General features: G+C 29.7%; 4 protein-coding genes across 10 annotated transcripts in view; 2 read left to right on the plus strand and 2 right to left on the minus strand.

Moving 5' to 3' along the window:
* The window catches only part of LOC132951894 (protein unc-13 homolog B), a 185883-nt gene extending 182409 nt beyond the window's left edge, over window positions 1–3474 (plus strand). For all 6 annotated transcript variants that reach the window (XM_061023935.1, XM_061023937.1, XM_061023936.1 and 3 more), the window contains one exon: window positions 5–3474. In XM_061023935.1, coding sequence (XP_060879918.1) covers window positions 5–175 — 171 coding nt within the window. In that variant the 3' untranslated portion in view covers window positions 176–3474. The remainder of the gene's footprint in view (window positions 1–4) is intronic.
* A 2670-nt stretch (window positions 3475–6144) lies between these two features.
* Window positions 6145–8846, minus strand: LOC132952417 (uncharacterized; the record flags this gene model as incomplete). Its single annotated transcript, XM_061024711.1, has 2 exons — window positions 6145–7102; window positions 8531–8846. Coding segments are annotated over 2 exons (1125 nt in total), but the record flags the coding sequence as incomplete, so codon positions are not given.
* Window positions 8847–15625: 6779 nt separating this feature from the next.
* On the plus strand, window positions 15626–21585 carry LOC132952418 (uncharacterized). The gene is made up of 13 exons (XM_061024712.1): window positions 15626–16653; window positions 17735–17809; window positions 17898–17996; window positions 18065–18166; window positions 18238–18342; window positions 18413–18514; window positions 18583–18684; window positions 18764–18868; window positions 18937–19038; window positions 19107–19682; window positions 19773–21164; window positions 21257–21507; window positions 21565–21585. The coding sequence occupies exons 1-13, from the start codon at window positions 16548–16550 to the stop codon at window positions 21583–21585; spliced, it is 3138 nt and encodes a 1045-aa protein (XP_060880695.1). The 5' UTR covers window positions 15626–16547.
* Window positions 21176–24246, minus strand: LOC132952627 (zinc finger MYM-type protein 1-like). Of its 2 annotated transcripts, none has more exons than XM_061024964.1 (5): window positions 23663–24246; window positions 23243–23425; window positions 22833–23076; window positions 22442–22637; window positions 21176–22361 (listed from the first exon to the last, which is right to left on the minus strand). In XM_061024964.1, exons 1-5 carry the CDS (start codon window positions 23858–23860, stop codon window positions 22358–22360), a joined length of 825 nt encoding a protein of 274 aa, XP_060880947.1. In that variant the 5' UTR covers window positions 23861–24246; the 3' UTR covers window positions 21176–22357. The 2 variants fall into 2 exon arrangements, with proteins under 2 accessions (XP_060880947.1, XP_060880946.1); XM_061024963.1 differs by having other exon boundaries at window positions 21176–22386.
* Window positions 24247–25991: the final 1745 nt, after the last annotated feature.

Consider the following 25991-nt stretch of genomic DNA (forward strand, 5'->3'; position numbering starts at 1 on the left):
TCAGGTCCGTACCGGCGAGTGGTTAGGCCTCGGCAGGCGGATACAGATGAACGAGACTGGGTGGACGATTTTGCGGATACTTTCACAGAGGTACAACGACGACGTAGCTAAGGAATTCGTGAAGCTCAAGTCGGAGACCAGACAGGAAGACCAGTCATCCGTGCAGGGGTCGTAAACGCAGACCGACGTGGATATTCATCGCCAATAGTCTTCCAGTGAAAACTAAAAAATTAAGACTAGTTAAAATAATATAGATTAACTTCGATATTATGTTATTGTACAAAAAAAAAAAAAATGAAAATCGATCAAGTAAGAGTTGTGAAAATAGTAATAACTTAACGAGGGCACAGACAACATGGAAGTTCTTGTCGCAATTAATTATTATTGTACCATAGTCGGAAAAGCGATAGTTTCGAAGCGAAATAATAACGTTGGTCTTTTTCGTATTCATTTTTCATGTAAAAAAAAAAATATTTTCATCATAGCAATAAATTCCGAAAGAAAAAACCACATTAAAAATTGACCAACATTTTGAGTTTTAAACAAATCAACGGGACCATTCTCAAATTAAAAATTAATAATTCAATTTAATACGCTGCAGTGTCGGTCGTAATGATTGTAAAACTTTCTGTGTGGTAGATACCCGGAGTACCGGGGCGTTTGGATGGAATAGGGTGAACACCACTAATTTTAAGGTGGCTTTGAATATTTTAATATTGAAACATTTGTTGTTCTAAATTCACAGTACAATATTTAGGTAAATTAAAATTATTCTACTGTCTAAAGGGGGACACGATAATAATAATAATAATAATAATAATAATATATTATACAAGTGCGCCATCCCGCAATACCGAAATCTACCTACCTATACTATATTAAATACGCTCTGTTGTTTTTAACAAACCAATATTTTTGTACAAAAATGATATTCCACATACCACCAGCGGTAATGTATTGTTTATAATATAATATCCGTTACCTATAATTCCTAGCACTATAATAGGACGCAACTACAATAATCTGTGTATTAATACGATACCCCTATACAGGGTGTAACAGAAAGATCTGACAAAAAAAAAATATGCTACTTAAACGTATGAAAAAAAATTGTTAATATTATGTGATTAGCAAAAATTTAAGAAATACACTCATGTCAGCAAATTCCCAAAAATAATATTTTTTAAAAAGTTATTACGTTTCAAAATAATTTAATCAAAAAATTATATAAGTATACTAAAAAAAAAAAAAAAACTTTAAAATTTTGAATATTTGAATATAGCAAAAGTTTTGGCATTTGGCAGATCTCGGTGGGACACCCTGTATATATTATTATATTATTGTATCGAGATGGGACGTCATTTTTTTCTCCGGAAGTTCCGACAAACGTATTGTTGTTGCTGTTATTGTTGTTTTTGTTGTTGTTGTTGTAGTTGTTGTTGTTTCGAACGGGGGCCTCAACTCCGGGACCTTTGACCAACGGCGGGTTAAGCCAAACCGTGTGATCGATATATCCGTACAACCGATTTCCATCCGGTCGGCATTATCGTTTTCATCTCTATTTATATCGTTATATTACTCTGCAGGTGATCATAATATTATGTCTATAATTCTAATAACACTCTGACTCAAGTACATATTATGTAATCATGTACATTTCCTTGGACTCGACGACTTGATAATACGAAATATCTGTCATTTTATTGTGAAACATTAAAGCTATATACATGTTTAAACATCCATCGTTATACCTCTATATATATATACCTACCTATAATACCTATATTAAAAAATAATATGCTTTAAACTATTGCAACTATCTAAAAATAGTATTAAACTACCATACACGTGTTATATATATTATATTATACAATAATATAATATATTGACTAATAACGTCTTCCATTACATCATGTATTGTATCATCTTCTAGTTACGCATCCATTTTGTTGATTTCGTGTAGAGAGATTCGTTTTATCGTCCTTGTTTTCATTCCATTCGCTAAGTTATTTTCTCGTAATATTTTACATACTTTCTTAGTGTCGTTAAGTAATTTTCATTATAATCGTTTAATGTACTATTCGTTCTTGATTGATTTTCTAGGCTATTGAACGTTTTACAGATATAACATATTTTAAAACTTCCTGACGAACTTGGCGTAAACTATAATAGTAATTATGTGTCAGGGGAAGAAAATAATAATAATAATAATAATAGTAATAATAATAATAGGCCTCATTCTTATACCTACTCTTATTCCAAATTTGCATTATTTACTTGGTAATATTCAACATTTTTGGGAAACACCTATTTTTTTATTCAATAGGTTATAATTTATATTATATCCGTCCTCATACCCAATTATATTATTGGTCAAAAGGGTTTCACATGTAATATTGTTTTCACAGCAATAATTAATTCGTATTCGTATTGTAAAAAAAATATATTTAACCCAACGCATCGTTGAATATTATTATTTACAAAATAAAATGTGATAAAACATCGATATATTCAAATTATTTTTTATCAATTGTATTGTAAATTAATGTTAAAAACCAATATTTATTAATATTATAACAATATGTGTATATTATGAATTAACTATTTAAGCTAGCAAAACTATTGTAAACTACATAATGTGCAGGTGGCCTACGTTGAAAACTTTATACGAGATTTTGTTTCAAAAGTTACCTTCCAAACTCTTATCCAAAACACTCGTTATGTTTATTTTGTTAAATTCCCAAACCCAACCAACCGTACCATACATATCGATCGATCGTTTCTTATTTTATGTTGCTATAAATAATTATTATTGTATTAGTATTGTGCTAATGATATTAATCTATTAATTTATTGCTATAATCATGTTTGTAAGTTCAAGTATAGGGGCCTTTATTTTTTATATAATATATAACTTAGACGTTGAATATTTTAGTCGAATCTGTTAAACTTCGGTTTTAGATTGTTATAACAAACATTTACTATATATCGTCATTATGATTAACCAGGGTAAACGTATTAAGCAATGTGTTGTTTTTGTATTAATATTTTATTGTAATTATGCACTTATAATAATTTTTTAACATTTTTTTTTTATATATAATATATATACCAAATTCGGTTTCTATACAAACATTTATAAAAAAAAAAAAAAAGAAAGAAATGAAAAAAAAACGCAAGACAATATGATAATTATATTGTTTGAACCGAAACTATTTATTGTGTTACTGCCCATAACGTAATTTTTCGGTGTATTTTCAAACGGTGTCTATGAAAAATTATTAACTTGTCTATGCTCCTCTATTATCTTAGTCTTATACTTGATATTATTATTTTTGATTTCATTCAAAACGAGTAAGTTATTAATATTGTTATATTTGATTTGTAAAGATAAATGAAATCAACAATAATACCTAATCATCTATATATTTAAGCTGAATAAAGTGCGCTTTTTGTCTATACTTCCTAATTTAAGTCCTCCTCGTTGTTTTTAATTTATATCGCGGACGTATTGTACACAATATATTATACGTCCGCGGTTTATATAAACGGTACGGCATGGTAACGATAATAATACTGATAACAACAGCGTCCGTCACCACCATACCCGTCATATTGACCATTAAATTATTACTTACTATTATTGTTGTTGTTGTTGTTGTTGTTGTTGTTATTATTGTTATTACACTGTTATTATCATTACTAATGTCTGCCACTCTACCTTATTATTACTACTATATACTATACGAATATATAATATATATATATATAAACATATATTTTTGATTTATTGGAGAATTCCTTTTTAAAATTCATATCTCTTTTTAAACATAATAATGATATTATAATATTATACTGTATAACTTGTGCATAATACAATGAAAAATTGACATCTGTACGTTGTATACTTGCATTACTTGTTGAAAATAAACCGAGGTTTTTATTGAACACATACATAAATCGTTACAATAACAATAATAATATTATAATAACGAGGCCGCGGTCGGTGCGGAATATTAAAAGGTGACGAGTTTCCAAGCAGAGAGCTCGTAGGACACACTATATACAGCAGAGGAAAATGAGATTCCGCACGAAAACGAATTGCGGCGCTAAATCTAGATTAAAGTCGTAAACAAGAAGAAAACTGTACACTTTCAGCTCCCCGACCCCATCAGACGTGATGATCTAGATTGTCAGTATTTTCAGTACAAATATTTTTCTTAGCATCATATGAGGCAGACCGCAGCTAGTGCACATACTACATAGTTACATTTGGATAATGATTTAAGGGGATCTGATACCGTGATTTTCTGTTTTTGTCTAACACACGCTCTACATAGTATTTCAGAAGTGTTTTTTTTGCCAAACATACCCCAATTGATCTATTGAAGCGATAACAATTCTGAAAACAGATTTGAATCTGTCGTCAAGTCTTCTTGAAATCAACTTTCCCACATGTTTGATATTATCCCCCAAATTCCTAAAAATGTCATATTAAAAAAGGTGGATAAGTGGATGTCGCTCTGCTGTACAGTAGGTGACAAGTGGGTCACTGTAATGGATGGTGTTAAATTTGAATTCAATGACATAATATCATCGTATAAGAAAAACGATTTTGAGCGAAAACGGTCAGTCAGCCTATATTACCAAGTATATTTGAAGATATTATTGTGAATAAAGTAATTTATATATAACCTGTAGAACCTTGTTTTAAATTTTCAATGCTTAGCTATAAAAGTTGAACATTTTATAAGTTTTCAACTACAAAATAATTATTAAATTTTAAATTTGATAAATTTTGTCAAAATTCGAACTTTAAATGCTTAAAAAAATTGTACTTATGTATTTTTAATATATTTCAACTGCTATTGTAACATTATATCAGGAGCTTTGCATTAAATTTTCACGCTTTTTTACCCACCCAACAAATACAATTTTATTGATATTTATATAAAAAAAAAACTAAAAAAATTGAAAACTGACTATGTCCGTAAACAGCTCAAAAAGAGTCAAATTATTTTATAAATTTTATCGTGTATATAAAAATGCTAATATGAACATTCGGTGAAATTTTCAAGTATCTACAGTCATTTATTTTTTGATTACAACAAAATAAGAAAATCGTTACATGAGAAATCAAATAAATATCAAATGTTGTAAAAATATGAATTTCAAACGGTCATAAAAGTTTAATTTGACTTTTTTGTAGACATTTTTTTTGTTGATAAAGGTATACATACTTAAGAGGAATCTTGTATTACATTTTCAAATCTTAGATTTAAAAAGAAAATTTTTTATGAATTTCTACCTCAAAATAATTTGCAAATTTTCGTTATTTTTACGTATTTTGTCAATATTTGACCTTTAAATGCTTATAAAAAAAAAATTGTGAATATGGATTTTTAATTTTTTTTAATCTGCCTTTGAAATAATAACCTAGGAGCCTTCTATTAAATTTTCAAGCTTTTTTAACCAACAAATAAAATTGTATTAATATTTATAGAAAAAAAAAACTATAAAAAATGGAAACTGAAAATACCGTAAACAGTTCAAAATATTTAGAAAATGTTATGGTGTATAGAAATTGCTAATATAAACATTCAGTCAAAATTTCATGTATCTACGGTCATTTGTTTTAGAGTTGCACCAAAAACAAAAATCGATTTTCTCAAAAACAAATTTTGCGAAAAATATCCCGTTTTTCCTTAATTTTTCACGTCGCTTTTGAAAATTACTGGGAAATGTTTACTTTTGACCCCCCAAAGTACCAACTAGATTCACTTTCCTATTAGAAAAGTTACTGTTGAAGAAAATCCAAACATTTTTACTGTCCTAAAAGGTAATACAGACACAAAAATAAAAAAAAACACACATCATTATAAAATCAATACATTCATCGCTTCGCTCAGAATCTAAAAGATTATTTAAAAAATGTCGTATTTTAATTTTTGGAGAAGTTAAAATCAAAAATGTGGAAAAGTCTGTTTTTAGAATTCTTATCGCTTCATTAGATCAATTGGTATGTTCGGCAAAGAACCTGTCTAAAATCCTAGACAAAAACAGAAAACCACGGTATCGAATCCCCTTAACATAAAAAAGATGTGTTTGACAAAATGATAACAAAATAATATTATTTCCGTTTTTTATACTTGTATATTTTTAAAGATTTTATAAGGTAAAAAATGTTTAGCTCATTTGTAGGTAATTTAAGGTTACTTGATATAATCAGAAGGGTACGCCTGTCGCCTATAATAATTGTCAACTGACAACAAATTATTGTCGTCGGGTGGCCATCACAGAGTCGCTTCCGCTTTGGCAGCGGCGCGGCTCAGTCTTTGTCGGCGTTGTTTACTGTCATATCGACGTTGGCGTCTTAGCAAGTCAGCGGCTTCGGCAGCTTCGGCTTCTGTATCCGCTTTGGCTGCGGCGCAGCACAGTCTTTGTCGGCGATGTTTACTGTCGTATGGACGTTGGCGTTTTAGCAAGGAAGCGGCTTCGGCTTCTACTTCCTCTTTGGCTTCGGCTTCTGCTTCCACTTTGGCTTCGGCGGCTTCGGCTTCTGCTTCCGCTTTGGCATCGGCGGTTTCGCATTTTTCTCCCGCTTTGGCTGCGGCGCGGCGCTGTCGTTGTCGGCGTTGTTTACTGGCTTTTCGGCGTCGGCGTTGTAACAAGGGGGCGGCTACGACGGATGCAGCTTCGGCTTCTGCTTTCGCTTTGGCTGCGGCGCGGCGTTGCTGCTTCAGTACGCGTTTCTTATTGGTACTTTGGCGTCGTAGTTGCAGGCTGCTAGATTCGGCTATATGCAAATCTGCTACTTGCTCGCACAGCATATGCTCTTCCGGCTGTAACCTTTGGAGGTTGTAGTTGGTTTTGCTGATGAAAAATTTGCTTTCATTTAGAATTTCCGGGGTCCATCGGTAGTAAACAAAAAACATCGGGTATGATTCAAAGTCATAATACTTGACGAAAACGTGGCCGTTAGGGCTCACCGTCGTATCTGCGGTGCCGGGCGGTATGAATAGTCTGTTTTCTTTGTTCCATTTTTTGATCAGATACGTCTCATTCAGCAGCACAGTGCTTACGATGATCACTCTCACTCCCACTGCCAATCCCGATAAAAGACAAAGAAAAGAAACACTTCCATCATTAACTCGTAAGTTGTTGTTAAAAAATATAATAAAGTACCTACGACCTACGTAATAAAGTACAGGGAGAATATATTAACGATAACAACTTAATTTTTCAAAAAGTATACACTATCTATATATTCATAATGTTTAAATTTTGTTTTTGTTTTTACATAATTTTAATGTTTAAGTCGTTGCAAAACAATATGAATTTAAAAAAAAACATTTATTCAGTATTTTTAAAAGATTTTAAAAGATTTTTTGAATAACAGTAGGTATACCTATATTTTAGATTCTGATTTCTAAGCGAAGCTATGAACTTTTATTTTATTTTTTATTTTTTTTTTTATCATAATTTTTTGTGTCAGTAAAAATGATTCGATTATCTACTTCAGTATCTTTTCTAAGAAATTCAAGTATTGACAATAGTGTTATAATGTATAAATTATTTTGTGTTTAAATATTTATAAGATATTCAATTTTTATAGCTAAGGATTTAAAACTTAAAACAAAGTTTCTCATAAGCAGGGCTCGTAACTTCATCAAAATATGCACTAAAAAGTTCAAAAATATGCATTTATATGCCCTAACATTTTTAAATTATGCACTCAAAATATGCATAATGTAAAAAAATCATGAGCAAAATTTAAAATAATAAGAATAAATCCATGAATTTAAAAAATACGAATTCCACCACAAAATTTTGCAAACGGCCCGCAACTGTTTGTTTTTCTTTTGGCATTGTTTAAATAAAATATGAATAATGTGTACGGTAACTATACCTCACACGAAAACACTAAAACAAGAAATTGAACGGGCGAACGCATACGACTCATATGAGTAAACTCATCGGCCAGTGCAAGAAAACTATACTGTTATTACTGTACCAATGTACAAAATTATAAATGCTGGTTGGTGAGAAGCTGCACGCGTGTACAGGTTCGGTTTGACGACGGACTTTGTACGGTGGAGGATGATAGTGGTAACGATTACATTGTTTCCTCGGTATACGTAAAACGCATAAAATCTAAATAGGTATGTACTAGGACACTAGGTAGTCACACACACACTGAATAAAAATAAATCAAAACACTATAATTTTGTAAACGGGAAAGTAAATAAAAACAAGAAACTTTTCAAATATTTGTCTAAAAAATATTCATATGAAATAATATGCACTAACGACCGTAAAAAAATCAACTATATGCCAAATATGCCTTAGGTAACACCCAAAACATGCAAAAACATGCACTATCAAACTTGATATTATTATTACTATATTGTTATGAAACGCATTTGTATCTCAGTTAGCATGTTTTCCTGTGTAGCAAAAAAAAACATGCAGATGCATGAACTTACGAGCCCTGATGATAATAATGATATAAACTATATTATTCTTATACCTTTATTAGTGGATTTATTGGCATAAAAGTTGCAGTAGTCCGCGTTGTTACTAAAAGATACCCCAGATCCGAATCTAGAGCGCTGATTGCGCCTCCAGTCGAGTCCACTTATTAGTGACTCCACAGCGTTTGACTCGGAGGTCACGTGGTATAGCACCTTCTCCTTCACATCATTTCCTCCGTTGGCCAACTGTATTTCCTCCTTATGTAGGAGGTACATTCCGTACATCACTGGGGCGTTGACACGATGTATTTTAAAAATATTGCACTGTAATATTATACGAAATCTAATATTGTACTCGTAGTAGGTAATATTATATTTTTATGTCAAGAGAACTCCATACCCGCATGCGTTGCTCCGTCGTACAAACGTATAACTTATTCTTCGATAGTACCTATAGTGGTAAATATACCCACCTGTCACGCGGGAGACCGGAGTTTGATTCCCCTCCGGGAAGCCATTTGACGCAGCCACAAGTGCTGTGGCCGGTCTTGGGAGAGAATGAGAGATATCGAGAATTTTTATTAAAATAAATACGCACGGTACGGGGTTTAAACCAGCGACTCACGGCGCGTGGATCTTAACATATTAACCTCGATATTCTCACTCTTGGGACAGAGTGGCAGTGTGTACGGTTGAGGAGAGGACATAGGTGTTTGTATAGCGTATATTGTGACTTCCAGAATAGAGATACAAGCCGGCGTTGTGACTTCCGAGGGACATTGTTACCTCCAAAATCCGGAGGTCACAAATATTTAAAATATTTTCGACGGTTTTATGAAATATGAAGAAATATCATCATGTTTCTGTAATAAACAGGATGGAGTCCATAAGTACTGAATTAATCACATAGCGTGTATTGGTTCGTGAGTTAATAGTACGGATTTCTGAATATAGACGGCGCAGGACTTTGAGATTAACACGCGTGTATACAAATTAAAGAAATATACGTTTAAGAGAACTCCGAGACAAATAAATCACAAATTCATCGCGGAAAGCTTTTCTGACCTCCAATTACAAAATTATAATGAATAAATAATGATTTTCAATATAATTAAATTATATTAAAATACAATTTAAAACTTTTTTCCACAAACAGTGTACCAATATTTCTTAATATTAACAAAATATAAATAAATAATATAAAATATAAAATACATCTATGATGTGTATGGTGTCTCCGAATTCTAATAACTCTCGCAAGGAGGAGAGGCTATGACCATGCCCCTTATTTTTTGTATGTATTTGTAATAACTGGAGTCCAAAAATACCGTTGTAATTATAACAAAGTTACTTGTATAATATGTAAGGCCAACGAATTAATTAGTATTTTTTTTTCAGAAAATTAGAGTAAATTTAATAATATAACGGTAAATTATTAATAATAATAGAATAATCCGGTACAAGAGTACCACAAAAAAAAATGTGTATACATAGTGTCACTAGAACCTCCGGTATCGGAAGTCATAAGTACCATTATGTGTTAAAATTAAATTTCGATGTGTAACAGTAAAATTTGAAATATTAAAATCACACAGTAATTATTGTGTCCTCAGGAACTGGAGTCCACAAATTACTTTGAATTTTACACATAGTCTTCTATGCTACAGTATTCGATTTCGCCTATTATAATTAGAAGAATACCACTAATACCTCCATCACCGGAAGTCCCAAGTCATGCGTTCAAAATATTAAGAACAATGTGTGAAGCAAAATTTATAATATTTCAATCACATTGTAATCGTTGTGTCCTCCGGTACTGGAGTCCACAAATTACTTTGAATTTTACACATAGTCTTCTATAACGCAGTTAAGATTTTACCTATTATTTAAAGAGAGGCACTAATACTTCCGTTACAGGAAGGCATAAGTAATATTGTGAGTTCAATGTGAAAAACAAAATTTTAAATATTATAATCGCACTGTAATCGTTGTGTCCTCCTGTACTGGAGTCCACAAATTACTTTGAATTTTACACATAGTATTCTATACTACAGTATACGATTTTTCCTATTAATCAGAAGAGTGACACTGATACCTCCGTCAACGGAAGTCACAAGTAAAATAATGTTTTTAACTTTAGTTTCGATATGTAAAGCAAAATGTAATATATGTTACAATCGCAATGTAATCGTTGTGTCCTACGGTACTGGAGTCCACAAATTAGTTTGAATTTTATACATAGTCTTCTATAACGCAGTATACGATTTTTCCTATTAATTAAAAGAGAGACACTAATACCCATGTTACAGGAAATCATAAGTAATATTGTGAGTTCAATGTGAAAAACAAAATTTTAAATATTATAATCGCACTGTAATCGTTGTGTCCTCCTGTACTGGAGTCCACAAATTACTTTGAATTTTATACATAGTATTCTATGCTACAGTATACTATTTTTCCTATTAATCAGAAGAGTGACACTGATACCTCCGTCAACGGAAGTCACAAGTAAAATAATGTTTTACACTTTAGTTTCGATATGTAAAGCAAAATGTAATATATATTACAATCGCAATGTAATCGTTGTGTCTTCCGGTACCGGAGTCCACAAATTAGTTTGAATTTTACACATAGTCTTCTATAACGCAGTATACGATTTACCTACTGATTAGAAGAGGGGCATTGGTACCTCCGCCACAGGAAGTCACAATTAAAATAATGTTTTAAACTTTAGTATTGATCATAGAAATATGATCATAGTATAATCGTTGTGTCCTTCGGTACTGGAGTCCACAAATGACTTTGAATTTTACACATAGTCTTCTATGCTACAGTATACTATTTTGCCTATTAATCAGAAGAGTAACATTGATACCTCCATCACCGGAAGTCCCAAGTAACATGATGCGTTCAAATAATTAAGAATCAATGTGTGAAAGTGAAATTTATAATAATACAATCACACTGTAAGCGTTGTGTCCTCCGGTACTGGAGTCCACTAATAAATATTAATTTTACACATAGTCTTCTATAACGCGGTATACGATTTTACCTATTGATCTAAAGAGAGGCACTAATACTTCCGTTACAGGAAGGCATAAGTAATATTGTGAGTTCAATGTGAAAAACCAAATTTTAAATATTATAATCGCACTGTAATCGTTGTCTCCTCCTGTACTGGAGTCCACAAATTACTTTGAATTTTATACATAGTATTCTATGCTACAGTATACTATTTTTCCTATTAATCAGAAGAGTGACACTGATACCTCCGTCAACGGAAGTCACAAGTAAAATAATGTTTTTAACTTTAGTTTCGATATGTAAAGCAAAATGTAATATATGTTACAATCGCAATGTAATCGTTGTGTCCTACGGTACTGGAGTCCACAAATTAGTTTGAATTTTATACATAGTCTTCTATAACGCAGTATACGATTTTTCCTATTAATTAAAAGAGAGACACTAATACCCATGTTACAGGAAATCATAAGTAATATTGTGAGTTCAATGTGAAAAACAAAATTTTAAATATTATAATCGCACTGTAATCGTTGTGTCCTCCTGTACTGGAGTCCACAAATTACTTTGAATTTTTATACATAGTATTCTATGCTACAGTATACTATTTTTCCTATTAATCAGAAGAGTGACACTGATACCTCCGTCAACGGAAGTCACAAGTAAAATAATGTTTTACACTTTAGTTTCGATATGTAAAGCAAAATGTAATATATATTACAATCGCAATGTAATCGTTGTGTCTTCCGGTACCGGAGTCCACAAATTAGTTTGAATTTTACACATAGTCTTCTATAACGCAGTATACGATTTACCTACTGATTAGAAGAGGGGCATTGGTACCTCCGCCACAGGAAGTCACAATTAAAATAATGTTTTAAACTTTAGTATTGATCATAGAAATATGATCATAGTATAATCGTTGTGTCCTTCGGTACTGGAGTCCACAAATGACTTTGAATTTTACACATAGTCTTCTATGCTACAGTATACTATTTTGCCTATTAATCAGAAGAGTAACATTGATACCTCCATCACCGGAAGTCCCAAGTAACATGATGCGTTCAAATAATTAAGAATCAATGTGTGGAAGTGAAATTTATAATAATACAATCACACTGTAAGCGTTGTGTCCTCCGGTACTGGAGTCCACTAATAAATATTAATTTTACACATAGTCTTGTATAACGCGGTATACGATTTTACCTATTGATCTAAAGAGAGGCACTAATACTTCCGTTACAGGAAGGCATAAGTAATATTGTGAGTTCAATGTGAAAAACCAAATTTTAAATATTATAATCGCACTGTAATCGTTGTCTCCTCCTGTACTGGAGTCCACAAATTACTTTGAATTTTATACATAGTATTCTATGCTACAGTATACTATTTTTCCTATTAATCAGAAGAGTGACACTGATACCTCCGTCAACGGAAGTCACAAGTAAAATAATGTTTTACACTTTAGTTTCGATATGTAAAGCAAAATGTAATATATATTACAATCGCAATGTAATCGTTGTGTCTTCCGGTACCGGAGTCCACAAATTAGTTTGAATTTTACACATAGTCTTCTATAACGCAGTACCTATACGATTTTACCTATTAATTAAAAGAGAGATACTAATAACTATGTTACAGGAAATCATAAGTAATATTGTGAGTTCAATGTGAAAAGCAAAATTTTAAATATTATAATCGCACTGTAATCGTTGTGTCCTCCTGTACTGGAGTTCACAAATTAATTTGAATTTTACACATATTTTTCTAAACCAAAATATGTGATTTTACTTATCAATCAGAAGAATGACACTGATACCTCCATCACCGGAAGTCCCAAGTAACATTATGCGTTCAAATAATTAAGAATCAATGTGTGAAAGCGAAATTTATAATATTACAATCACACTGTAATCGTTGTGTCCTCCGTTACTGGAGTCCACTAATAAATATTAATTTTACACATAGTCTTCTATAACGCGGTATACGATTTTACCTATCGATCAAAAGAGAGGCACTGATACCTCTGTTACAGGAAGTCATAAGCAAAGTTATATGTTAAATGTGTAAAAGTAAAATTTAAAATATTATAATGCACTGTACCTAATCGTTGTGTCCTCGGGTACTGGAGTCCACAAATTACTTTGAATTTTACACATAGTCTTCTATGCTACAGTATACGATTTTGCCTATTAATCAGAAGAGTGACACTGATACCTCCATCACCGGAAGTCCCAAGTAACATTATGCGTTCAAATACTTAAGAATCAATATGTGAAGCGAAATTTATAATATTATAATAACACTGTAATCGTTGTGTCCTCCGGTACTGGAGTCCACAAATTACTTTGAATTTTACACACTTTCATCATAATTTGTTTTAACTTGGTAATTATTTAAGATTAGTTCTTTTTATCGCACACTGCATGTCACAAGTTTGATGTGTATAATATTATTGAATATATATATATATCGAATATCGTTTTTTTAAAATTATTTGTATTATCTTGATAATCACAATATGTATATGCCATTTATAAAACCCTTCTCCCGTTGCCCTCTTGTCTAATAGACATGACTCCTACGACTGCGTATCCATCATAATGTTATACAGGGAAAACCATAGTGTCCCACCAAATGTCTTATCGTTCTTTATCTATATCCCTTATTCGTACATGACGAGAGTGAACGACGACAGTATAACATAGTAGGAGCTTACATTGTACGTCACTAAAGATTCAATCATTCTTTCCACGGTTGTCGAAGGTGGCTTTATGGATTGTCTGACTGACCATCGCGTTTCATTATACCTATGTTTTGTTTTCGCTGTTTTTCTCGTGTCAACGATTAAACAATTTTTTTTGTTTTTTAACAGTTTTTTTTTCATTTTGTGTTTATTCAAATTAATGTTTTTTCTCGTGAAGTACCTATATAATTACAAATAAGGTTGTAACTATGTTAACGAGAAAAAATAATCGTTTAAAGAATACCCATGCAAATGAAGAAGATGTACAAGAAGGTAAGCTATTTCTACTTAAATTGTTTTTAAATAACATCGAATAAGATTTTACATATTATTTGCTCATACATAATTAAATTTATTTTACCCGAGTATAAAATATATGCTCCTAATGGCTTATTTTACCTTTAAATAATTTACGATAGGTAGGTATATAGAAGTGAAAGTAAATACCACCCGTAAGGCTGTAACCAATAATTTTTTTCTAGAGATTCTGAGCGAAGTGATGAATACCTATATTATTGATTTTACAATGAGGTATAACGAGAATTTTTATGCAACATCAATGTTTGACTAAATTTTTTTTTTTTTTAATTTAAAAATAAATAAGAATGAATTGGTAGGTACTTTAAATTTTTACTAAAGATGATTGATGACATTTTAAAAATATCTGAACTCTTTTAGAGATATATACATATGATAAAGGTATTCGATATTTTTTAGTTTTTATTTTCTATATACCTAGGTAAATTTAGATAGAAAAATGTTCAAAGTTCGTCAAAATCCTTGAAAATTAAATACCGGGTTTCTCTTGCTCGTAAGTTTTTCATATATAAATAAAAAATATCAAAAATACCTACAGTCACGATATTTTTAGTAATGTTATGTCTTTATATATTGCCAAAACTTTAATCATGACTTTAGTTATTTTGTTGTAATTTAAATATATTATTTGTGGGTATACACTATACATACTTGAAACGTTACTAAGACCTATAATATTATATTTTTAACATACAATGACATTTTTTAATGAAATGTATTCGACAAAAATTAATTTGCCTTACCGTAATACTACGAGTAAGTTACTAGGTAGGTACTTAGTTATAGTACCTATAGAGCTTCGCTCAGAATCGTTATTCGTATGCAATGACTTATCATTGAATTAAAATGCGACATATAGATACCTACTGTTAGTGTTATTACTTATTACACTCGTCAGATAGGTTTCTGATTTACCCATTTTTTTATCTGATCATCTGTGGCGGAATTTATATGAACGCAAAAAATAGATTTAGTAGTTTTCTTGCAGGTGGGATTTACAAATATTTATTTGGGGGGGGGGGGGGGGGGGGTTGAAATATAATTTATTACAGGTGCAGAACGATAGCGTTTTTCTTTAAGTAAAATCAATTGTACGTAAAACACCACATCGACATGGGTGTGTAGTGTTCAATGTGCATCAATTGAGAAATATAAATTTTTAATTATAGACTTAAGAGGACGCTACGCGGCTTTACGTTCAATAGATCTCATGTAGCTTTGTTAGATTTAAAAGTTTTAATATTAGAGTGCATTTATATAATAATAATATTATTATTAAAATTAAAAGTAACAAGATTTTCTGTGGTTTGGTATAAGTATTTTTTCTACGGATAAATTTTTAAGCAAAATATGATCATTTTAAAATTATAATAAAAATGTATACACTTAAAACTATTTAATAAAAATTTCGAAAAATACTCCCACCGTACCACATAAAATGTTGTTACCTTTAAAACTAAAAATGGATAAATTCACTAAAATATTAAAATTTAAAACTAAAAAAGCTCCACGAGAACTACTAAACGTAAATGCTTTGTGTTACGCTTTTGTAAGTCAGAGAATACAAATGCAGTGGTTCCTTTTAAGACTAGCAAAAATATAAAAATATATTATTGGTTTGGTTCAAAATTTAAAATTGTTCCTATTATTATAGTTAAAACGTTGTTTTTGGTAATACGTAAATAATGCTATTATAACAATGGTATACAAACATCCATGTAATTACTTTTCAAAATTTCATAATATCATAAGACATTTTCATCACGCAAATTAATAACTAATTGCATAACAAATCAAATAACTGTTTACAGATTTTTTTTTTTGAATATCTATTACGAACATTTAAAATTCTTTTTTACATAAATTGTATTTACTTAGGGTACTGAATTTATTAAAATTAAAATCTTAGAAAGTAGTAAAAATAATAATTTATATTTTGTTAATTAGAATGGATTGCAGTTCAATACACTGATGATAATGTTTTCTATATGTGTCCTTCAAAAACAATAAAATGTAAAATAGTGATTGGCAAAAAATATATGGTGAAATGGGTTAATAAAAAATCATATTTAGCTAAGGTGCTAAAAAAAGGAAGTAAGTTTTCTATTTATTTTTCATTTTTCATTGATAGTTAAAAACATATTAATAAGACTATTTCCCGTATTCATAGTAAATTTAGGTGTCCCATAAGATATGTTAAACTAGGTATATGTTTTATGTGACACAAAAATTGATTATGCATACGGGCATATAACAATTTAATCATGATAAATAATAAATTATATACATATATAACTATTAATTCTATATAGGTAGGTAATCTATAATATAATATTATAATATATCACCCAATAAGTACTAGAGTATTTACACATTGATCTATGTTATACCATTGGGCATTGATTATAAGTACTATGTATTATATTGTACATTTGTACATATTATAATGAACATCTCTAGGAAACTAAATATGCGCTTATCGTAAAATTTTTCGGTTTGGAGTTTTAATAATATTTTAATAAATAATAGATCTAATTAAATAAATATTAAGTAATTAAAAATATTATGATTTAATTTTATTGGTAGGTAGGTAACTTTCTCTGAATAAAATAATACAAATTTTGTTTTAATTATGGTACCTAATTTTACATACTTTTTTAAACTATCTTGGTAGATACTAAAGATACAACTCTTATCATATAATACTGATATTTAATTTTTCAGTCATCAAAAAAATATAAGAAAAATAGATATTTTAATGATTTGCAGTTTTATGCCTATCCACCATTTTTTGGGGTTAATCACAAGTCCATACACTGTATTAGGTATACGACTAGTAGAAACACAGTATAATTATTATTATAATTTTTACTTTATTTATATTATTTATACAATTTAATCTATTAATAAAATATAAATACTTCACCACACCTACTTACACAGTTCACATGTTAGACATTTAACTACAAGTTGGTACTAATTTATCAACTTGAGTAAATCTATCCAAATTAAAAAGTAAAATTTTTCAGTTAGGTGCCTAACCATTTGAAAGTGTCGAGGCAGCCACTACCTAATATATACCTAGGTCTGAGATAAATAGTTATTTCAAAATAATAGAATTTTATTGATTAAGTTAGTAGAAACAACTTTTTAATTTTATATTTAAATTTTAAAGATAAAGAAAATATACAAAGGTTCTTAGCTGGTAAGAGCATAAACCATATGATAGATGAACCAATAGTGCATTCAAGTAAGTGCTAACGTGAACATATTATACGTGCAGGCGCGATGCAGCAGTTTTGCTTTTTTTAATAAATATATTTTTTTTAAAAAAAAAGGCCATAGTTTAGATCTAAAAAGTGGGAAAATTGATGCAATAAAAAATCGTGAAATGTTTACCTTGGATCATTCAATGGATAAACCAAGCAAGCATACTAGTAAGCGCATTATGTCTTTATTTTTATATTTAATATTTAACTTATGTATTTTTTTTATTTAATTAAAGGCCAAGCTGTTGAGCAGAATGATTTTAGTAAAATAGATGCATCAACAAATTTTGAAATGATTAACTTGGAACAGTCAAAGGATAAACCAATCATGCATTCTAGTAAGAGTGTTATATCTTTATTTTTATTATATTTAATATTTAACAAAAATATATTTTTTATTTTATTTAAGGCCAAGTTGTTGAGCAGAACGATTTAAGTAAAATTGATTCAACAAAAAATAGTGATATTTTTGATTTGATATTTGGTATTATGGATGAAGCAACCATGCATCCTAGTAAGTGCTTTATCTCTTTATTTTTATTATATTTAATATTTAGCAATAATATATTTTTATTTAATTAAAGGCCAAGCTGTTGAGAACAATAATTTAAGTAAAACTGATGCACCAACAATTTATGAAACGTTTAACTTGGAACATTCAATGGATAAACCAAGCATGCATACTAGTAAGCGCATTATGTCTTTAATTTTATAATTAATAATTAACTCATGTATTTTTTTTATTTAATTAAAGGCCAAGCTGTTGAGCACACTGGTTTAAGTAAAGTAGATGCACCAACAATTTGTGAAACGTTTAACTTGGAACAGTCAATGGATAAACCAATTGTGCACTCTAGTAAGAGCGTTATGACTTTAGTTTTATTATATTGAATTTTAACATTATTATATTAATATATATTTATTTTTAATTAAAGGACAAGCTGTTGATCAAAATGATTTAAATAAAATAGATGCACCAGAAAATTGTGAGATTTTTGATTTGTTGTTTCACAATATGGATGAACCAATTGTGCGTTCTAGTAAGCAATTTTTCTCTTTAATTTTATATTTAATATTTAACGTATGTATTTTTTTTATTTAATTAAAGGCCAAGCTGTTGAGCAGAATGATTTTAGTATAATAGATGCATCAACAAATTTTGAAATGATTAACTTGGAACAGTCAATGGATAAACCAAGCATGCATACTAGTAAGCAAATTATTTCTTTTTTTTTAGTATATTTCATTTTAATATTTAATATTTTTTTTCAATTTAAGGCCAGGCTGTCGAACAGAATATTATTGGTACAATTGTTACATCCAACAATACTGAAGATTTTGTGGGGTCAGAATCATCAACATCTTCTGATTGTTTCAATAGTCCAGAATATACACCATATGCAAATGATAAAATGAACTTGGATTTTGAAACAAGTGATTCAGATGATTTAGATACAGTACTTTCACCTCCTTGTTCACCAGTAAATACAAACATAAATATAGTCAATACGGTAGCTGTTCATCAAATAGAATTAGATGTCCAAAGAGCTAGAAAATGTTCTTATAACTATAAAAAAAATGTTAAAGATAAGAGAGTATACTGTATTTTTTGTGAAAATCTACAAACCAATTTTCCACGTCATGTTGAACGCAAGCATGCACTAGAAACTGAAGTTAGATCTTTTATATTATTGCCGAAAAAATCAAAAGAGCGCTTAAGACAATTAGAACTTCTGAAAAATAAAGGAAACTTTCACTATAATAAAACGATATTAGAAAAAAAAAAGGGTTCACTTATAGTTGGTAGACGACCTACATCTTCTGAAAAAGTGGCTGTCAATGACTATTTACCGTGTAAATTCTGTTTAAAGTTTTTTAAGAAAAAAATTATTTTTCGGCACTCTAATAAATGTAAATTTAACGACGAATCACAAAATAATGAAGTTACAAAAAGAAGAAATGTACAGTCTCAATGCGCTATGCTGTTACAAGATACAGATGATTTCAAGCAATTAACTGCTGAAGTTTTTATTCATATGAAATATGACAATATATCTTTTACAGCTCAAAACGATAAACTGATATGTGCATTTGGAGCTAGATTACTAAAAAATCATCGTGAACAACACCTAAAAACGTATATATCACAACGCATGAGACAAATCAGTAAACTTTTATTGATATTAAGAACATTAGTTCCAGAACTAAAAAACTTAGAAGATTTTTTAGTACCCCAATATTTTAAAACAATTGTCAATGCTGCAAAAGAAATAAGTGGTTACAATGAAACTGAAAACTCTTACATTCACCCATCTATAGCTCTGAAATTAGGACATACAATTCTGCAATGTGCCGATATCATAGAATGCCAATCAATTATTCAAGGCTCTTCTCAAGATAAAATAAATAAAATAAAAAATTTTGTTACAGTATTTCAAAAAGAATGGAAATTTTCAATTTCATCTAACGCCTGTCAGGACCTTTCAAAAAAAAAATTCAATAAAACTATAAACCTCCCAGATGCTAAAGATATTACAGTACTACACAATTATTTGTTAAACCAAATAAAAAATGTAACTCATCTCGTTGATGAACAAAAAGAAATTAACCAAGAGACATATAAATTATTTTGTAAAACTTTATTAACCCAAATAATACTACTAAACAGACGAAGATCAGGTGAAGTAGAAAGAATACAAATAACAGATTATTTAAATAGAGACAAAAAAAAAATGCAGGAAGAAATTTTGAAATCTCTCACTGAAGTTGAGTCAAAACTATCTAATAGTTTTATAAGGTTTGAAATAAGAGGTAAAAGAGGCAGAGGAGTACCTGTTTTGTTAACTCCAGACATGAAAAAATCTTTGGATTTAATGTTGGATATGAGAGCTTCTGTACATATTTTTGAACAAAATAAAAATCTTTTTGCTATACCATACACTGCTGTAGGAGTGTATAGGGGGTCAGATTGCCTGAGAAGTGCAGCTATTAAATGTGGAGCAGCTCAACCACAATTATTAACTTCCACAAAACTAAGAAAACATGTTGCGACAATAACACAATTATTAAATCTAACAACTAATGATCGTGAACAATTGGCTAATTTTATGGGTCATGACTTGGCAATTCACAATGAGTATTATAGACTTCCGGACAATACTTTGCAACTTAGCCGTGTCAGTAAAATATTGCTTGCTGCAGAATCAGGTAAAATTAACGAACTCAAGGGAAAAACACTAGACGAATTTGATGACATTATAATTCCAAATGATTTAAATGAAAGTTCATCAGATGAAAAAGAAGATGATGAAAAAGAAGATGATACAATTGAAAATAGTAAGGTTTTATTTACATAAGTTATTGGTTTTAACTTGTATCATTTATTTATAAAACAAAATTATTAATACTATTTGTTTTCACTTTTATAGGTGACTTGTTTGAAAACCATGTTCGAATGAACATCAGTGAGACAGAAAACTCAATCACAGTAGTTGCTAAAAAATCCAAAAAAAGAGGGGATTATATAAAATGGACCATGGCTGAAATAAATGCAATCAAACGATCACTTGGAAAATTTATTGCACTCCGAAAAATTCCTCAACAGCACGATTGCTTACTAGCAATTAAAAATGAGCCTATTCTCAAAAACAGAGATTGGAAGAAAATCAAATTTCAAGTGGCAAATATTATAAAAAAAACATTAAAATAAAATTTCATATTATTTTGTTGAATAAAGGAAACAGTGAAGTTATATTAAATTAAATGGTAATTAAATAATATATTAAAACCTTTAATAATATTGTAGAAATCATAAAATGTAGTGGAGAGAGGAGCGTGCATGGTGGTCACATAAGGGAAAATTATTATATCTTACCATATATAACTCGGAAACTAAAGTCAATATTCAATATTGATTTATGAACTTATAAAATACAACATATTTAACTTTGAGATTTTTAAAATTATTTTTTATAATTTATTTTAATTTTTAAAAAAAACTGCAAATGGTTGTTTTTAAATTATAATATTATATTAACAAATACCTAAACAAAATATTTTAAAATTAATAAGACATTTTATTTCAGAAATAACCAAAGAATAAACAAATACCTTTTAGAGTAAACTTGTAATTTTAAATGTCACCTATGTAGTTTCACTTTTGACTGGTATTGGCCGAATATAAATAATTTTTAATTGGGTATCGTACATGTATCTCAATAAATTAACTAACAAAGCGTTTTGTAAGTGTAACTGCAAGCATCTTAAACTACATAACATTTATCATAAAACGGGTTAATAACTAACTTAATAAGTTGAAATAAACACTTGACATCATTTTTTTTCGAAAAGCAAAATAATAAATATGTAAGTTGTAACAATGCAAATTTCTTAAAAACTAAAAAGGAAATTAAAAAAATGGTGTTATCAGTTGTTAACATAATATGGCGGGAACAATAATTTTAGGATTTCATACAATAAGAAATCAGCTGTACGATGAAACAGTTACTTATCAATCTTAGTCTTTGAGATCACCTGTATTGCCCATATTAAGTTTTTACTAAAAATATATGAATATTAAATATTAATCCTACATGCAAGACTATATTAATTACCTTGCTTCATCACACATCAGAGCAAAAAATCCAACAGAAGAAACCTCATTTACAATAATTTCATTAACTTCATCGGCGCATAATTGAATAATTTCATCCTGGATTTTCCAACTAGTATAATTAACATGCCGGTTATGCATATTTTGAAATCCAGGTACTGATTTTACATACATGTTGCATAACTCTTTGAAATTACCTTAAAATGAATTATTAATTTTTATTTTTAAATAGTTAAATAATAAGTAAATATAAATCTAAAGTTGAAACCCAGAAAAAAAATTAATCCTATACTGTAAGCTAATGTTTATTTTGCTAAGCTCAAAACTTAATTCTATATTTTATTTTATTGTATTCAAAAAAAGGCTAATATAATATTATTTTTAAAAATTACCTTGATTAAGTGAAGTAGTTTTTTCACAATGGCCTCGAAATGCCATTCCTTGTTTACTGAGGTATAAAACTATATCTATAATATGGCAGATATAGTTTCGATTTTGCTTAATTTCTTCTTGATGTACAGCAGACAGTTGTGATAGTACACTTCCAGACTTTTTAGCTAATATACTAAGAGCCAGTTTTGAAACAAATGTCAAATGGCTCTTAGAAGTATTATGTTTCTTCAATCTTTCTGAAAGCTATATAAAATAACACAGTAAGTATACAATTTAATTTTCAAAATCAAATAAATCTTTATTTATTTATGTATGCACAATTTTAATTTCCGACTTCCCTAGACAATCTAACTCACAAGTTGAGCATTTTGAAGTATTAAATCTATTCAAATTAATTATTTAAACTTACTTTATGCCAGGTATTAAATCCTATTGTTGTCCAAGTATCTTCCATATTTTTATTACCAAACATCCGACAAGCATAACAAAATGTTGCATCGCACATAATACTGTATTCAAGCCACTTATATGTATTGAAATATTCACTGCTGAATGACCTAAACTGAGAACCAAATTTTGTTTTTGGATATGCCTGAAATAAAAAAAAAGAAAATTAATATTTGATACCTATAAAATTATTATACACAATAATTTACTACCTTTTCTAAACATCAAATTGAAAAAAAAAATGTGTCAAATAAAATAAACAAGTGTAATTTCTTAAAATATGGATGTTTAAAATATTAAGCATATAATATTATAATAATAAATCTATGCTTAGGTACTTTAAAAATAAATCATAATAAGCACAAATAGTAAATCCACTTACTGTTAGTATGGGGCGTATAGGTCCAGTTTCTATGTTTCCCAAATCATTGCAGTTGTGTTCAACTACATTTATTTTATTGATCGATGGATTAATGGGATCATCAATATTATCTTCATCTAGAAGTTGGTCATTCGTCAAAGTAGGATTTTTAGTGGTGACACGAGAATTTGTTTTATTTTTATTAAAAATACTAAACATTTTTATTTAAATTCAAGAAGTTCAAGAATCAGAACATAAATACGACAATGTAGTATGTTATACGTACAATCGTCAATCGTTAACTCAGTTGATCTAAAATGTGGCAGGTCCGCTAAACCACGATGTGCATTGTGCAAGTGTACATTGTATATTTGTATTTTGTATAAAATATACATGCAACACGCAGCCAAATGTAAAATAACTATAATGTGGTGACTATATTTTTATCATCAAGTACCTACCAACTAACTAACAAGAGAGTAAAATCAAAATCAAATAAAACAATATTATTATAGACATTTATAGTGGGGAATGACGGGCCCGTATTACTGTACCCAAATGGAAATACCTATTGCTTACAAGACGTAGGTAAATAAATAAATCCGTATTCGATAACGTCGTATTAAATTGGATTCTATTATTAATTTATTGTATTATGCCTACAGTACACTCTTCACTCCCTCCTCATCAAACTTATTAACGGAGCGGTGGCAAGGTGCGACGATATCAGATATATACAATATAGTACATACTTCTGCCATTATAATATTGACGATAAAATTAACGGCGGTTGTTGAGCGTTGGTCGGGAATCTAGGAAAAATGTATTAAAATAAAACCTATTGATTCTACGTATTGTGTACACGGTACATTTTAATAGGTAATAAACCCAAATTAATAAACGTATTTGATGTTTCCATTGACCATTAGAGGTTAAAATAAATTAGAAAAACAATATTTTGATAATTTACCAATTTTACCAGTCAATTAATTATTATTTATAAAATCAGAAGTGTTACTGTTACCGATATTGTAAAAAATCGGTACAGAAAATTTGGGAGTGCTAATTTTGATTTTGGGAGTGCTAAGCACTCCCAAGCCCCCCCCCCCCCTAGTTGCGCCCATGGCCCATTCTCCACTATTACAAAAACACTAAGTCATTATATGTCAGTATTTTATTTTCATGAAATGCAAATAATTATTAGTTCATAAAATTGGCATATATTAGACAAAGTCTGACAAACTTTATATTTATATTATATTTGTGTACACTAGATATGTTAGGTAGGTAGGTCAGTATAATATTTTTGTTGACTTCAGATGTAACAATGTAGGTTTAAAACCTAATGTTTTAGCTATTTGGAGTCCATAAGGTACCGGAGTGTATAATGCTTCTTAATTTTTTATAAGTACATATTATATAAGTATAGGTATATAGTGTTAAAGTAAAATTTAAATATTACAATCGCACTAAACTCGTTGTGTCCTCCGGTACTGGAGTCCACAAATTACTTTGAATTTTACACATAGTCTTCTATGCTGCTGCCTGCTCTATACGTTTTTTTGTAATAATCTAAAGAGTGACACTGAAAACTCCGTCACCGGAAGTCACAAATGATGTGTTTTTGTCACAAGGAAAATTATGTGTTCAAATACTTAACACGTTGACTGTGTAGGTATGTCTTTTTGCAGTTTTCACCCAGTGCGTAGGTATCATAAAAGTAAAACAAGTCTTCTAAAAAAAATAATAAGTGTTTTTAACGATTAGTATGTATACATAATTCAAACATGAGTTAAATCCACGCTAAATAAATATAATATAACATTCAGCCACATGTTGGGAATAATTAACAATTTATTTTAAATGTGTTTCCTCGTTGCTGATTGATCATCATGACGTCAATATTGGCGTCAGTACGCAGTCAACGTGTTAATGAGTGAAAGCGAAATTTAAAATATTACTATTGCTCTGTAATCGTTGTGACCTCCGGTACTGGAGTCCACAAAGTTGGAGTTCATAAGGTACCAGAGGCTACAATGCTGCTTAAATGTCTACAATTTTATACTTAAAATATTAATATTTTAATTCAGAATCATATGAAACAATTTTTTTTTAATGTTTTGGTATTAAAAACTAAGTTCTAGGGTTATTCTTAAGGGCGGAAGTCACTATTACTCTTACATGTGCATGGAGTTTACTAGATACCATACGCGGGTATGTGTGCGTTAGGGCCGTGTCAATTTCACGTTTTGGATAATAGAATTAAATGAATGTTTGTAAGACGCACACAACGCATGCGGATATGGCGTCATCATAAGTTAATATTATAATATAATGGGCGATCGTAAAC

This window comes from Metopolophium dirhodum, chromosome 9 (genome assembly GCF_019925205.1).
Source record: "Metopolophium dirhodum isolate CAU chromosome 9, ASM1992520v1, whole genome shotgun sequence".
Lineage (NCBI taxonomy): Eukaryota > Metazoa > Arthropoda > Insecta > Hemiptera > Aphididae > Metopolophium > Metopolophium dirhodum.